Source organism: Harpegnathos saltator, unplaced genomic scaffold (genome assembly GCF_003227715.2).
Source record: "Harpegnathos saltator strain DR-91 unplaced genomic scaffold, Hsal_v8.6 scaffold414, whole genome shotgun sequence".
NCBI lineage: Eukaryota > Metazoa > Arthropoda > Insecta > Hymenoptera > Formicidae > Harpegnathos > Harpegnathos saltator.
In genome coordinates, this window is record NW_020230222.1 from 226,994 (window position 1) to 243,226 (window position 16,233).

General features: G+C 50.7%; 1 protein-coding gene across 5 annotated transcripts in view; it reads left to right on the forward strand.

The window, feature by feature from the left end:
* Positions 1–16,014, forward strand: part of LOC105186125 (zwei Ig domain protein zig-8) — a 117,892-nt gene extending 101,878 nt beyond the window's left edge. For 2 of the 5 annotated variants that reach the window (XM_025301362.1, XM_025301363.1), the window contains exons 6-8: positions 307–479; positions 1,645–1,801; positions 14,512–16,014. In XM_025301362.1, coding sequence (XP_025157147.1) covers positions 307–479; positions 1,645–1,801; positions 14,512–14,648 — 467 coding nt within the window. In that variant the 3' untranslated portion in view covers positions 14,649–16,014. Of the gene's footprint in view, positions 1–306; positions 480–1,644; positions 1,868–14,511 lie in introns of all 5 variants that reach the window. The other 3 variants (XR_003113331.1, XR_003113332.1, XM_011146139.3) reach the window with 3 other exon arrangements.
* Positions 16,015–16,233: the final 219 nt, after the last annotated feature.

Here is a 16,233-nt window from a genome sequence, read left to right on the forward strand (position 1 = left end):
TCACGCCGCGTCAAGGTCGCGCGCGTCGCGTCGGCGCGAAAAATTCGCGCTCCCCGTCCGAGGAACTCGGAAGAGATCTCGCTGGAATTTTTCGGCTCTGACACGGCCGGGAAATCCCGGACCTCGGCCGGCGGCGAGCCGGGGAGGGTGGTAGGTAGGCAGGTAGGTAGGTAGGTTGGTAGGTAAGTAGGTTGCGCAGCAGCAGCAGCGCGGGCGGCCACCCCCGGCGCCGGGGATGTGCGCGTAATCTCGTCACGACACGGTCATTCAATTGCTTCGGCCACCGCATGATATTTGTCCGTACATGACTTCCAGGTTATGAGAGTACCGCGCCGGTGGCGGACATAATGGGTCCCCGGGAGCAAAGGGTGCCGGCGGGTTCGACGATCACCCTGAGATGCGTCATATTGTCGCCGTATCAGACCCGTCCCATCAGGGGTGTACAATGGCTTCGGGATAACAAACTCCTAACATTCCAGGTAATGCAGCCTCAGCTGGATACGCGGGGCGCTCTAATGAAATTTCTGTTTGACGACCAGGAATCGGAAGGACGGGGAAAAAGGGGCTCGTATATCATCGGCCCCGACGCGACGGAGAGATATGGGTCATATCACCCTCCCCCTCCCCCTCCCCGCGGCCTAGCGCGTCTTCCACATTTTTGTTTGCGTGGTAGCCTCTGCGTCGGCTGTTTCTTCCGCGCGATACGCCAACGACCACGGCGATGGCTCGAGGCTGCTGATCGATTCCGCCGGGTAGACGCGGTTTTGTCGGCTTCACGCGGCCTTATCCCGTCGGCCTCGACACGCGCGCGCGAGTCGCGCTGTGTTTCTCCAAACACAGATATCCGTCCGCTCGAGGCTCCTCTCCTCGTCATTTGTCGCTTTCGTTAGGCGATATCTCCGGAGACGCGCGGATGTTCGATTTTTCTCCAGCAGGGGTTTTCTCCAGCCTAACAAAAGCCATCCAACCAAAATCTTTCTCCGGAATCCCTTCGACCCCTCTCTCGGCGGATTTTTGGCAGTCTCTCCGCGAGTCTTAAAGAGGTTTCCTGTAACTTGAAAATTTCCCAAAATTTCAAGGAAACCGCAAGCACGAAGCAGCCTTGTTTTTCCGTCTCGCTTTTTCTTCTTCGAATCTGAATGTAAAAAATGCGTACGCTCTTATCTTATAAGAAAATTTCGAAAAACGGACACGCCGGGGAAACCCTCCAGCGGGAGGCTCGCGATTCGAAAATATTTTTTTGAAACTTTAGCTGTGTCCCGACGGACAAGACACCATTTATTTTCCGCAGTTTCAAGTCAGCTGAGGGAAAATCCACTTGAGAAGGTGCTCCTCAGCACTTTTGTCACTCCTCGATGCCGTGACGCGGAACAGACACGCTCGTAACACGGCGGAGTGTTGATAATACGGGCATGAACGCACAGAATAACCCGAGCTACGAGACGGTTCATCGATTCCACGCGTGTCTCCTTATTGTGTGTATCGTTCTCTCTCGCTGGCTCGCTGGCTGCATCGGGGAAACGCGGTCGTAAATTGGTCTTGGGAGAAAAGAGCGAGATTTGCCTCCCCGCCGTCTCTCTCGGATATATAAAATTTCCTCTTACTCACCTCATCGCCGAGTTCACTCGCTTACTCTTGATCCAGGCAGCGCGCGGAGGGATCAACGTGGAGACCGAAAGGGGTGCGGCACGTACGGTGTCTGTGTTGACTTTGGCGGCGGTGACGCAGGATGACGTCGGGAACTACTCATGCAGGCCGACGGAGGGTCGATCAGCCACTGTCACCTTGGTCGTTGAGGAAGGTTAGTCTCGGCCTTTCACCGCTTCTATTGGTCTATCGCGACGAGGAAGCAACAGCAACTGCGTCTGTAAGAATAATTACGTGTATGAGAATATAACGCGCGGCTGGGAAAGATTGTCCGTCGATAATCGACACGATTAATCGTCGATTGTCGGATTCTTCCTCGCGCGTTGTGAAAATCGCCGAGTTTTCGACGGCATCGTTGGACGATGGCAAACGACACCCCGAAATGACGATGTCGGGCGGGGTAGAACGGGTCAGAGCACCGGCATTGTAAGACAACGGAAAGTGAAATAGAAGCGTGTCGGACATTTCGCGTTACATAACGATATAACAACAGCGCACACTCACGCGTTTCGCGCGTTCTTCCGGGAAATCTCGCTGTCGTCGGATGTGCCACGGGCGTAGCCGGAAGTCCTCCACGGGCGCGCACCGATATTCCATTTCCTCCTGCGCTGCTGCGTGTATCCTCCGCGGGGTACAACCATGATGTAAAGTCGTGCCTTAGGATTACTCGAAACACTTTAAAGTTTTAAAGAGGCGGCGGTATTTCACGCTGGAGCTATTTGTCTAGCTCAGCCCCTCGGTCGCCACGGCAAGGATGAAAAGGAGCGGAAGCGGCAGGGAGGATGGTGGGACGGCGGGGGGGGGGAGGGGGGCGAAAGAGCGGGTTGGAAAAGACGGAAGACCGCGTGTACTCCGGGGCGAGAGACGGCGGCAGGAGGGAAAACGCGTCCGAGGAGGACGAGGAACGAACGAATCGCGGAAGGAGAGAAATTGCGGTTCACAGGTAGAACGACGGTGACGAAGAAGAAGTAGAGTTTGAGAGAAAGGAAGAAACTTGCGGGGCAAAGCGGAGATGTATAAACGGAGATTCCTCGCGTTTCCTCCCTCCTTTTCCCCGCTTAACCTTCGTCGCACGTTCCATTTCGCTTTTTTCTTCGCTCTTCTCTTGAAGATCGAGGGAATGAGTGCGGAATTAGAGATACGAGGAGGAGAGAATAAGCGAAGCACACTACTATTTGAAGCACAATCGATAGCGCGAGAGGAACAAGACGAGAGAGAGAGAGAGAGAGAGAGAGAGAAAGAGAGAGAGAGAATAGCTTCTCCCCAACTCTTTTTTCTCCCGGTCTCTCAAACCATCGATTTTTTTTCTCGCCTCTTTAGCACAGAGCACAGAGATTGTGTTTCGACCGTAGACTTATGTACGTAGACTTTTTATGAGAGGTTTCAAGACAAGGCATATAAAGGACAGTTCTACACTCGCCTTCCGCTGGCCTCAGTCACGCCAGCTTCGTCTAGCTTTCTCCGATAGGAGTCGAGCCAAAGAAAGATCGGATGCCTTTGTGGCATGGGCCATCCTTTTCAGACGTAGTCCTCGCAGCCTTTCGCGAAGCGCTCCGCCTAAGTGTGCAAGTTTGCGCTTTCGAGTCTCTCGTGAGCGAGCGCGAGCACTCGACGGCCGGCCGGGGCCGGCCGGTCGGCGACGGGGAAATAACGACGAGAGAAGTTGGGAAATGCGACAAGATGAAGGTAGAAAAATTATGAAGACTTCGGCGAGGAAATGAAAAGTGTACGAGAACGTGCCGGCTGGAAGTACGAAGGCTGGAAGCGCGACACGGAGAAGGATGAGAACCCGCGGAGGAGTAGCGGCAGCGGAGCTGCTCCGGGAAAACGAAGACCGGGGAGAATCGCGGGGACACTTGAATGCGAAATTCACGTGGTAGTCTCTATTATCGTGAATTTCCCTTCGGAGGTTATTGCGAGGAAGCGCCGTGCCAGCCGAGGACGGCGCGCGCGCGCGCGGCGTCGCCGGCGTCGTCGCATTTTTCCCCGGGCGAGCTGCTGCACGCGCGTGTGCGCCCTTCGCTATCTGTCCCCGTGTCTATCCGCGCGAAACGCGCCCCGTGCGACTATAAATCAGAACTTAGGCGACTCGCGGCCTCGTAGATTGCGGATTTACGCGGTTTACGCCGCGCCCGAAGGAAACGCCGTCCGCGCGTAACTAAGCGAAGTGCATCGCCCGATTTTTACGAGCGTATATCGACGTAAATATCGCATGCGCGCGCGCGCGCGGCGATATGGAAGTGAATATCGCGGACTGGCACACACATATAATGGAAGAGGATCAGGAGAACCCCCTCCCTCCCCCCGCGCCTTACCTCGGATGCTGCCCGAGTGTGAAGTAATAATGTCATTTCATCTGGTTTTCGCGCGCGCTCATTCTAATCCTCCCCTCCCTCCTCCTCTCCCTCCCACTAGTACGTTGCGTTTTTTCGAGAATTATTGCTCGACGAAATGCGTGCGTGAAACGCTTTGAACAGTCGCGGACATTTTGCAAATATAAATCAATACTTGAGAGGCTTCTCAGCGCCTCGACTGTTTCGAGCGTTTCGCTCCCGAGCACTTTCTGAAATAAATTAGAAATACTTTGGGTGAAGTAATGTATATATTAAATATAATAAGTTTTAGACACATGAAGCTTTTAGATCCCATCGCACAGAAAGAAAAATTTTTTGGGGTAATCATTAAGCAGAACAAATGACTATTTCTATTATTTCGCTCTCAGGCACTTTCTGAAATAAATTAGAAATATTTTGAGTAAAATAATGTATATATTGTATTTTTGTTTTAAACATAAGACTCTCTCTCTGTTTAGATCACATTACGTAGAAAGAATTTTTTTCTTTTTCTTTCTTTTTGAGAAATCATTAGGCAGAGCAAGTGGAATTTATTCCCTACGTTGCACTTTTTAAACATCACACTCCTGCGAGTACCGGCTGGAAAAGGAAGCGCCATACTTTCCACAGTATTTCCGTTTCGATTCTATCAAACACAAAGGACATACATGTTTGGGATAAGAATGGGGTGGCTGATTGGTGTTGCGATCGAGAAATCAATATTGGCGGAGAAGTTTTGGAAATTCCAATTTCCGGAATCCATGTTGTATCCGGGGAAATCCGGGAAACTTGTATACCAGGCGGGTGCAATACCGCATTGCAGAAGGTCGTTGACGCAGAGAACGCGACTCATTTCGTAAGAGCGCTTCGTGATTTCATTTCGGCACTGGGGGAAGAAGTGCGTTTTTATCGCCGTTTAATAATATCATAATACAAAAGTGCGAACGCGCGCGCAAACGCGAAACCGTAATAGCACACTCGACGTGGCCCCGCGCGAAATCCTTTATTATTATTTATGCGGTCGTAAACACACTGTAAATACTGTAAAGTTACGACTCCGTGCAGCTTCCTCATATACGTCGGAGTAAATCTCCGACGAGAATGTGGAATTAATTCGCCGCGCCGGAGCGGGCAGCGCCGGCGTATAAATTGTATATCTGCACGTTGCGTCGCTGTTTGCTAAGCCGACTATTTGCGCGCAAGTGCGCGCCGGATTACTTCGCGATGCGACAGAAACGATACCAATGAAGCGCGACAATCGGCGGGACTCGCGGCTCGCGGCGCGCGCTGCGCGCTGCAAAGTCCGCGCAAAGTCGGCGCGAAGCGGCAACGATCATGACGACGCGCGCAATATGCAAACTCGCGTATCGTGGACGCGCGCGGAAAAATTGGCGGCGGACAGAGGGCCGAGTTCGATTCACTCGCACTGCGTATCGCGGAACTGAATTTCCGCCTGATTGTGAGTCACTTTGCAATAGCACTTCGCTCATACGCGAGCGCGATGCATCAACCGCGGCGGGCGCGATACGCAGTTGCGCGAGAGCGGCCGAGAGAGAGAGAGAGAGAGAGAGAGAGCTGACGATAAATCAGAAGTCCGGCCACTCGTTTCCCAGTTTCGCAGATTGCGAATTCGCGCAGTTTATCGGCACGGACGAGCTGCGCCGCCAAGGAAGTGCGCCGCTGCGATAGGATTAAACGAGACAGCGCTCATTTTTATGAGCGCGCGCGCGCGAAAGAGCGACGGAGCGGAAACACCACGTTCGAGCGCGCACTCGCGCCTCGCGAGCGTAATCCCGCGTGACCGTGATTGATTAAGCGAATCGACGACTCGCCGATGAGCGAGAGGAATGTAATATCAGGGACGAAGTAATCCTTCTCTGGGGGGGGGGGGGGAGAGGGCGGATTTCTCTGAGGCGAACACGAAACGATGCTCTCTTCGTGTCGTTCTAATTTTGCGAGCCAACGTGCGTTCTCTCCGCCGGTCTGCCTGCGCATTGTTTCGCGTATTATGAAGGCACGCGAACGTAATCGCGTCGCTTCACCCGAAAACTCCGGATTTACTCGTTACACGATCCGGTAAACGAAATCTACCGCGATTCTTCCCTCGGAGCTTAACCCGTGATCCTTCGTGGCCGATTGTAGATCGAGAATCAGAGCAGCGAAACGTCGCGACGTTATTTTCTGAATATTTCCTCCGCTTTTGCGGAAACTTTTGCGAGATTCGTCGCAAGAGTTTAGGGTTTATCGCACCCACGATTCTCTCGACACACAGATCGACGTCGATCCGGCCGAGGTCGTGCCGAAAGTTTATATTCAATCCTGCGGATGGACGAGCCGGAGAGCGGAAGGAAACTTTTCTCCCCAGCTGTCTCGGGAATGCCGCAGGGGCGCGCGGGGCTCTAATAATCGGTGATTCTGCAATTAATTATTGGCACCCGACCCGATAATCGGGAACCGAGCTCATAACTATTGCCACTCTCGAGATTGGAGAGAGGGTCGGGTTAAGACCGATAAAAAGCTTCGCATTGCCGGCGAGAACTTGGAAATCCGCGCGGCGAGAGTCGACGACGCGGGCGGGGCGTTTTATTGGATTTTATTGGAACGGCATTGATTCGATTAACGATTTGGCGCTACGCGTTCCCGAAATACGGCGGTGTCTCGTTTCGCCGGGGAATTCGTAGGAAGCAGCTCGAAATTCACGTCGAACGCGGACAGCCGGAAAGAGGTCATCCCGTGAAATAATCAGCGGCCGCCGGGCGTTAATCAAAACGCCGGAACGGATTAGCGGCGGATAATTAATTAAAGATGACCGGCGCTGCGCGAGGGCGCGGGCCTTTTTCGGAGCTCGTAAACAAGAGGGGGCGGAAAGCGATCCGCCTTAATGTCTTATTTAACTCTTCCTCGGGGAAGGCGATCCAACATTTATCCGCCAGGTAAAATTGATGGCCAACGCGCGCGCGCGCGTGCGCGCGCAAGAAAAGAGGAAGGAAATGATAATTTCGCCCTAATGCATTGTCTCGGATAAGAGGGTAAAGTGGAAAGTACGTTTCTCAGTTCACTTGTAGAACACGGCCGGGATAATCTCCCTGCGATATTTCCTCTTACGCGCTTTATAGCGTACAAGAACAATTTAATCTCGACAAGAACTTTTTCAGCGCGATGGAGGAGAAAGAAGAAAAAAGAGAGAAAGAGGAAGATAGGAGGAGATTCCGTCGTATTAACACTAGAACTACCGACGATTAACGCGACCCATTTCTACTGGACCGGTCAGAGAGACAGAGAGAGGAAGAGACAGAGAGAGAGAGAGAGAGAGAGAGAGAGAGAGGCGGAGAGGTTTTCGAAAAAAATGTCCTAGGCAGGAGTAAAAATCTTTGCTCGTTTTTCACTCAACCAGGAAGAGTCCATGACAACTACAAGGTATGAAATCTCATAAATTCGAGTGATTCTTCTCAGAGATATTACAAGGAGGACCCGAGGAGGTCATTTTGACCTTGCCGGCAGTCGCGAATTAGCGGCAAACTCGCGCCGAGAATGTTCCGAATCCGCGCGCGGATTCATTCCTCCTCTTAATTCCCCATCGAACGCCGGCACTCCGATTGCGCGCGCGACGGCACTCACACACAGATTTCGTCCCTTAACTTACCGACCTCACTAAATCACGAGAGCCGCCGCACCAAATGCGCGCGGCCCTTCGTCCTCTCGTTCTCGCGCGCGCGCGCCTTAAGTATCCGTGAACGTTTCCACCGAACATTCGCGCGACCGGTAAGAAGCGCCATTTGCGCGCGATTTGTCGCAAGCGGCGCGGGATTTAACGACTTTTGAGGAAGCCAATGTGCGTCGCAAAAACGCCCGGAGCGCGGTGCCAGTCCGCGGCATCAGCCGTGCTTTTTGCGCCGGTCTTCGCCGATGTCGGACGCGGCTTTGGCGGCCGTCTCGGCTAATTCTTATGCGATCGTAAATAACGTCGCGCATATATCAAAACTTACAGCGACTTCCCATCCTTGTCGCAGTCGACGCCCGCCCCTCCCCACTCCGTCTCTCCTGCGCCGGCAGTCTTGTGTGCTTCTTCCCGTTCCACCTGCATCCCCTCTTATCTCACCCCCCGTTACCCCTTCGCCGGCACCCTCTTTGTAGCTCCTCTCTTGCTCCAAGAGTCCTGAACGCTTCATCCCCTTGACTCTGCCTCTATTTCTCTCTTTCTCTCTCCCTCCCTCCCTCCCTCTCTCTCTCTCTCTCTCTCTCTCTCTCTCTCTCTTTCTCTCTCTCTGTCTGTCTGTCTCTGTCTCCTCCTCTCCTGTCAGTTACTGGCCCGACGTTCCCGCGCCTGCCAACGGCACTTATGATCGGCCAGATTAAAGATACAATTCCGCGATTCCATTAATTAAGAAAGTTAATTACGCCGGAATTCAATTTTCCTAATTGCACATCGCCGAGTTTTCGCGCGGCTTGCACCTCGCGGCGGGATATTCCTCTCTCGTTCGTTCGTTCGTTCGTTCGTTCGTTCGTTCGTTCGTTCGTTCGTTGCTTCGCGGCGGCTATCCAGCTCAGAATTGCGGCAGACGGAGAGTGCCAAGGGTGGTCGAGGGTTCCGTCGAAAGTTCCTTCTTCTTTTTCTCTCCCCCTTCTTCCCTCTCTCTCTCTCTCTCTCTCTCTCTCTCTCTCTCTCTCTCTCTCTCTCTCTCTCTCTCTCTCTCTCTCTCTCTCTCTCTCTTGACCTCTTTTAATTTCACTATCTCGATTCAGGCGCGGCTCTTTTTGTTTCCTTTTTTCTTCTCTCCTCTTGGTTGTCTTCGGGCTCGTTCCATTCTCACCGCTCCTTGAGACCGACTGTGGACTTTCGAGGGCGTTTTAAGTAAGACGTATTTTTTATACGCGTGTATTCGTCCGCGCCTGTCAGTCTCGCTCGAACGTTTCTCATCGCGATCGATTCGATTGTGCTCGCTGACTGGATGTCGCGTGTTCTGCACTCGCGTGAGAGATCGCTCGAGGAACATCGAAGAGCCGACGATCGAGTGGCGACGTTGAAGAAACGACGGAGACGTAAACAGACGTTAAATATCGCCCCGCAAATCGCAGGACGTGCCGCCTCGCTGCAGCGAGTTATGATATCACTTTCCGACACCCTGCGAATCCCCGGTGCCTCGCTACGTCACCGGCTCAGTCTGGACGATTCATGGGTACTTCCAGGATATTTTAAATATATATCGAGCACGACGGACTGCGGAAGTTTGCAGGGAGTTTAATACCTAACGGTTCCCTAGACTGTCGTTTATACCGGCTCCAAACTCTCCGCTCTCCTGGATCTCGCTCCTGCTGCTTCTTATCTCGCGCTCTCTCCCCGCCCTCGCGCCGTCGTCCCTTAATATAATGTACGATGTTATTAAATTTCGTACTCGATATGTATAAAATTAAAAAAATGTATATACAGGATATTTCTTCAGAAACGATCTCTTCGAACCGATGTTGAAATCGGTGTGAAATAAATGGCCGGAATTAACCGAAATTCCAACCAGAGATTCATACATAATCTTTCAATTTCCCCGCTGTCGGACAATGGCAACCTCGACGGCCGAAAACAATAATTTTCGCTACGCGCCAAGTTCAAGCGAAGGAGGGACGGTGAATCGTAAATCCATTAAAACCGGAAATCCCCATTTCCCCGAAACTTAGCATTCTTTCAGGCAGCCTCGGACGTTAGTCTCAGAGCGGCCGGCGGACAGTTCCCGAGGCGGTGTTTAAGGAGCTGCTAAAAGCGGCGGATGAGCTAAAGTGCAAGTTACTCGTGAACTTGCAGCGCTCGTATATCATTGCGACTTCACGCGGCTATAATGCAGGCGTGTTCGCGGAAGCGTCGTCGCGCTTATTACGTGCTTATACACTCGCCGCACGAAAAAGAGGAAAGGAGGGAGAGCCGTGCAGAGAGAACGGTAATCGCGCGGATACGCTGAGGTAAACGGACGTCGCTTGTGCAAGCCGGAATAATTGTACACAGCGCGAAAACGGGCATTGCGGATGCCGCACAAGCGCGCGTAATCAAGCGCGCCCGCTAATACTCGGCCTTTGCCGAGCCGACTCTGCTCCGAGTCGCCGAGTAATACCGAAAAAATTATTGACTCACGAGGGAAATTATTTGCGACCCTTACACCGCGCGATCCTCATACCGCCCGCGCCGGCCGGTATCGCAGATTGAAAATTAATTTTTCATTCCGCGCTCGGGCTAAAGCCGAGAGTATCAGTTCTCTCGGCTTATAATTAAGCTCGTGTTATTTTATATTATATCGACGGCCGTTATTTTTCTTCCTTCCACTTTCGGAGAACTTAAACACGCCGCGGAAACGCTCGGCGAGGGTAATGAAAAGCCGGCGTCGTATTCGGAGCGAAGCTGAATTCGCCGCGGATCTCGACGATGAGGTGGCGGAAAATTTGGCGACTGTGTTGAGAAAGTTACGCGCCTCGGGTTTCTCGGATTTTTAGATATCTTTTAGATAATCTCCTCGGGATCTTTTATTTCAGCTCGCGGCACTGATGGAGCTTAAGTTTCGTGGAGGAAAGAAATATTTAGAAGATCGAGAAGTTGGCTTGACAAATTCGATTGATTTTGGAGATTCTTACCTTGATGTGTGCCACGAAATTAGTCGAAAGATGCAATATTATTGATAACGGAGGCAGCTGGACAAATTACTAAAAATAATAATGAAAAATTACTAATAATAACAAAAACTAATAATAAAGCGCCACAGTTGTAATCAAGTGGTGCGTACACTTTTCTCCAAGTCATTGCAATAAATTGCTTTCGAGTTACACCGGACAGGCTCTTATCAAACATTGACTGTAAATTAAAACCCATGGAATCCGTGACGTGTAACTTTCTCCGTACAACAAGTACGAAAATTTCCGAAACTTTCTCGGCCAACAAAAACCCTCCCTCCGTCGTCCGGGAGTTTCGGAGCCTCCGGCGGAGAAATCAACGCGTCGGGCGTCGCCGGCGCGTCACAGGCCGGAACGGCGGTCGAGGGCACGTGTCAAATCCATTCCGCATTGTCCATGCAGCAGGTGCTAAGTAGATATTGACCGTCAAGTGCCGGCAGGCACGCACGCGATCAGAAACCACGGCGGTGCGGATCGTCGCCGCCGCGGGACGCGGATTTCGCTTCCGCTTGCGAGCGCCTTGCTCACGCTTGCAAGAGTATGCGTGCCACGTGTAACACACCGTAACACACGTGTCGCATTCCCAGACGCTAACACGGATGGCCAGTGGTGATGGTGGCGGTGCTATTGGTCGCCTCTCTATCGCACGCGCGATTCATGACGGTTAATGACGCGGCTTTCGTACGAATACCTCGGCATCAGGGCATATTCGGCTATACGCAGGCATGCTTTGGCGACACATTGCCGCGCGGATTCTGGAGATTGCCATTGATACGGCCACGGCGATAGCGCGGGTCGATAGCGATCCGCGCCCAAGTGTGTGCGTGTTGATAATTAGCCCGGCGCGTTATGCACGCGCGTCGATCGCGCGACGTGAAACGCGATCGCGCGGAACGAGTGAAATTTTCAACAGGTTGCCGCCGCGAGGTGTCTGCGAGGATAATGAGTCGACTCTTATTTAGCGATTAGTTAACGCTACTTCTCTCTCTCTCTCTCTCTCTCTCTCTCTCTCTCTCTCTCTCTCTCTCTCTCTCTCTCTCTCTCTCTCTCCTTTTCTCTGGTAGGCTCAGTCGTGTCAGCCATCATTATTCCTTTTTATATCCGTCGAATATTGTTCGCAAGCAAATTTATCTGATTGCAGAAGCTCGCAAAAATTGCTCGCAAACCGTGTTTTCTTTTCCTCTCATAGTTGGATCTCAGTTTTTCTTTTGTACGCACTTAATTTTCCACTCGAGGTGCGCTAAGTGAACAAAAAGTATTTTCGAAGAATAAAATAATAATCCGAGGATTATTATTAACCTAGTAAACTCTCTCTCTCTCTCTCTCTCTCTCTCTCTCTCTCTCTCTCTCTCTCTCTTTCTCCTTTTTTCTCCTCATCTCTACTCTATCATCCTCCTGAACTTTTGCGGAACTTCTGCAATCAGATAAATTTGCTTGCAAACAATATTCGACGAATATAAAATGGCATAAATGCGGGGGCAGAGCGACGTTTAAGAAAGAAAGAGAGAGAGAGAGAGAGAGAGAGAGAGAGAGAGAGAGAGAGAGAGAGAGAGAGAGAGAGAGAGAGAGAGAGAGACGGCGCGCGGTTGACGTAGTTAACGCATTTCGATAAGATGAATAAATTCAATCATGAATCTCTCCGGCCAATTAAACGCGCGTCGCGATTGAAGGGACGGCGAGTTTACATCTGACGATGCGCACGTGTTACGCGTATGAAGAAATTGATAATTAATTTGTCATTAGTAAGTACGGTAGTCCCCGGCCGGCGACGTTTGCGGAATATTGATGACGCGGTGCTCATGCGGTGTGGCCGAGCGTATCGATACTTCATGCTACTGAATGCACGCAGTTTACCGAGATGGAATCTCGCCACTGGCTGGCCCGCACGTGGCCTATTACTATTACGGCCCGCTCGAATCAAGTCGCAATAATATTGCGCTGCCTCGGTTGAGGAACAGCTTGCGAGCAATCGAGCGGTATAAGAGAACGACGAGAGCCAATCGCGGGCCGAACTTTTGCACGTATTTCATGCAATATGAATTATTCGCAATTGAGAAATTCCACTTTTTCTCGTAATTCCACGATGACTTTACAGACATTCGTAGCGCGAGACGTGTAAGTTAGAAAATAAATCTTATTCCCTGCATTTTTGCGTGTGCTCTCGAGCATCACACACGTACGCTTATCGATATTCTCCCTCTGGAACGAAAGGTCGAGAGGTAACATGGTCGGGTAAGTTTTCGTGCGCTATAAAGCCTGTTATTGAAGGATCAGCGTTGCGTAATCGGAAAAGGAGAGAGTGAAAACGAAACGCGGAGGTAGAGAAAAAGAGAGAAAAAGAAAGAGAGAGAGAGAGAGAGAGAGAGAGAGAGAGAGAGAGAGAGAGAGAGAGAGAGAGAGAGAGAGAGAGAGAGAAGGAGTCGTTAAAAGCGTAATTTCAGCAAATAAAGTACCTGTTACCGGTTCCACTGAAAAGTTGAGATTTCGCTCCCGTTAATGGTCGTGGAGAACCATAAAGATGGAGCCGCGCGCGATTGAGATCTAAGCTTCAAAGGGTCGATGTGGTCTCGGAATTGAGGTTTCCCCGTCATTAAGACTTTAACTACTTTCCACGCCGGGCAGCGACGCGATCGAGTATAGGGGCGTCCCGATGCGTAAATGAGGAGCGCAAAATGAATTCCGCGAGATCAAAGAGCGAAACGCTTTTTCTTCTCGAGCCTTGAACCCCGCCGAGGTCTGCCGCTCCACCAGTGGCGGCGGCAATAATTTATGCACGCGATGGCAGCTCGATTGAAATATTTACTACTCCCTGGGTCTTCACACGCCCGCGGCGTGTACTACGGTCAGCGTTGTTTGCGCCTCGCTGGAAATATTGCGGAATGAATCTTGGCAAAACCGTTACCGTCGCCGCGCGCTAGCAGCGCGCTTGCAACGCGCTTGCAACGCGCTTGTTCGCGCGGCGCGTGTTCTTTAGTGCCGAGTATGTATCATTTGCATTGCGCGCAATGTGCCAGCGGTTTGAACGATCGCGCAGAAACGACCGAGAGAAAGAGAGAGAGAGAGAGAGAGAGAGAGAGAGAGAGAGAGAGAGGATTATCGTATCGAGGCGGAAAAAAAGAAACTGTTCGCGGGCGCGCGGGCGAGATAAGAGCGAAAGGCCGGTGACAAAAACTTTTAATTACGCCGCCGGCTATCCATCGCGATTAATATCCGCGCGCGAGTTTGTTCGGCAACATCGCGCTTCCGCGCGACTACGAAATCGCCGTTTGTCGGAAAATTTCGCAGCAACGGCGGCTGCCGTTGTAGTCTCTCGATCCGATTCGTGCCTCGGGAGACATCGCGCCGCGTCTAAACGCCGGGGAGTGAGGAAACGACGCGGAAGTCTGTATCGACATCCTTCAAACAAGGCAATAATTAATGGATCCCTTGTAACGCGAGAGAACCCATAATCCCGTAATCTTGGAGCGACGTTGATTTACGAGTGGCCAGTGTCATTATTCTCAAAAAGTATCAAGATTTCCGCCGCGCGATATCCAGATTCAATATCCGAATACCGCAATTTTTCAACGTCTGCTCTCTCTCTCTCCCTCTCTCCCTCTCTCTCTCTCCCTCCCTCTCTCTCCCTCCCTCCCTCTCTCTCTCTCTCTCTCTCTCTCTCTCTCTCTGTCTCTCCCTCTCGCGATTTCTATCGATACGACGCTTCTATCTCCTCATTAGACGGTGTCACGTGAAGCCGTCGTTAATTCAACACTGCAAATATCCGTGCATTAACGATTAAAGGTGCGGCGCCAGCTCGGGCCGGAGCGGCCGAGAGTCGAAACGAGCGTTGCCACTCTGACACTTGACATTTCCCTTTCTTTTCTTCTTCGCCGTTCTGTTACAGGGGAACGCATGGAAGCCATGCAACGTGACGCCGGATACGTCTCTGCCGGAAGTAACGTCAGGCACTGGCCCGGACTTCTGCTTCCGCTTTCGTGGCTTCTAATACTCGCGCGCAGCAGCCAAACTTTCTTGCTCTAGCGCACACCCCCGACAGTATTTCACGCTTACTTCTTGCCGTTTCCACGCCGCTGAGACGTAAAACCTAAAATACCTAAAACGCGACCAAGCCGATTTACATCGTAAGATGAACTCTTGTAGCCATTAAGGGCATATTGATAAGTCGTGTATATTCCAGGCGCGACGTGCTTACTAAATCCGTAACGCACGGATTTTCAGCGCGACCGTTTACGATAAGAATCACTTTCGGCGTGTATCGCGCGGACGGAGATGCGCTAGTCGAGGATTTTCCCCGCGAGTCCAGTCGAGTCGCATCGAATTGACGAAATTCCACCCGGGTCGAGTCGTCGAGACTTGATATCTAATTGACAAGATAATTAGCAATCTGGGCTTTCGGTCGAGGCTGCGCGATCAGCATGCAAGCGCCCGCGACTCGAATCGTCGAACAGTTCGAACTCGATCGACGAAGGATTCAGGCACGAATCGAATTCGAATTTTGCGAGACTCGACACTCGAATTCCGGTAGTTCGCGCATCTCTCTCCGTGCGGGCGTACAAAATGTCAAGTTGCGGAACTTAATTTAATTCTCTCAAGCATCTTAAGAGCGTGTAGTTAAGTGTAAACGGTAGTCTGTAGAATTGTGAAATGTTTCGAAGCGAGCTGTATCGCGATGGAGAAACTGACTGAAATAAAAAAATGAAGCGGAACAGCTGTCGCCATTGCCCTCGGATCACTCGGCTTTGTTTGATCACTGAGCTTTCAAATGTTTCAACAATTCGACAATTTTTAATACTTTGTATGCTGCACTCGGGCGCCCGCATTTATTATAGAATATTGTTCCGTATCGCCTTTTATCGCACAAATTTCTAATAGAGAGGATACCGATCTCTTCGTCTAGCCAAGTACTGCATGAATGATCATATTCCTCTGGCGTGTTATGATTTGACAGATCAGAATTGTTGCGACACAACTTGCTAACTTTGGAGAGGCGACGTGAACTCCTGGATTCTCACTTAAAATGTTGCACTCTTGTATTAAGCGCTATCCTGCTATCCTTAATGAGATTAAACTTCATGTATCTCCAGGATCGCTTCGCTTCTGCAATGTTTATCATACCCAGCATTATCGTACAAATTATGGTAAATTCAATCGCCTTAATAGAATTCATATACCTGCAAATAATTATTGAGATCCCTCACGGAAATTTTGTCGACGATAATATTCCTGCTCTTCCCATATAATTTTCCCGTAATTTTTGTAATTTTCTATCAACATTGTAATCTGAAACTGAATTGATCTATGCGCACGTTTAATGTTAATCAATATTCGACCTTTACTAGCTTGTGTACCAAGAGGTAATACTCGTTTATCTTTTATAAATAAATAAATAAATAAATAAATAAAGACACACAAAAAAATGTGTTCACTCACGGAATATAAAAGTCCACATAATTAAGTCTCCAATCGGTACGTGTGAAATATAATAAAGGAATCACCAACTTCTTCATTTTCAATTTCCCGGAACAAAGAGTTTGATAAGAGGACACTCGAACACAGATTTCCCAAATTAGGAATGCACTTAAATTGATCGCGCTCAAATCGATCG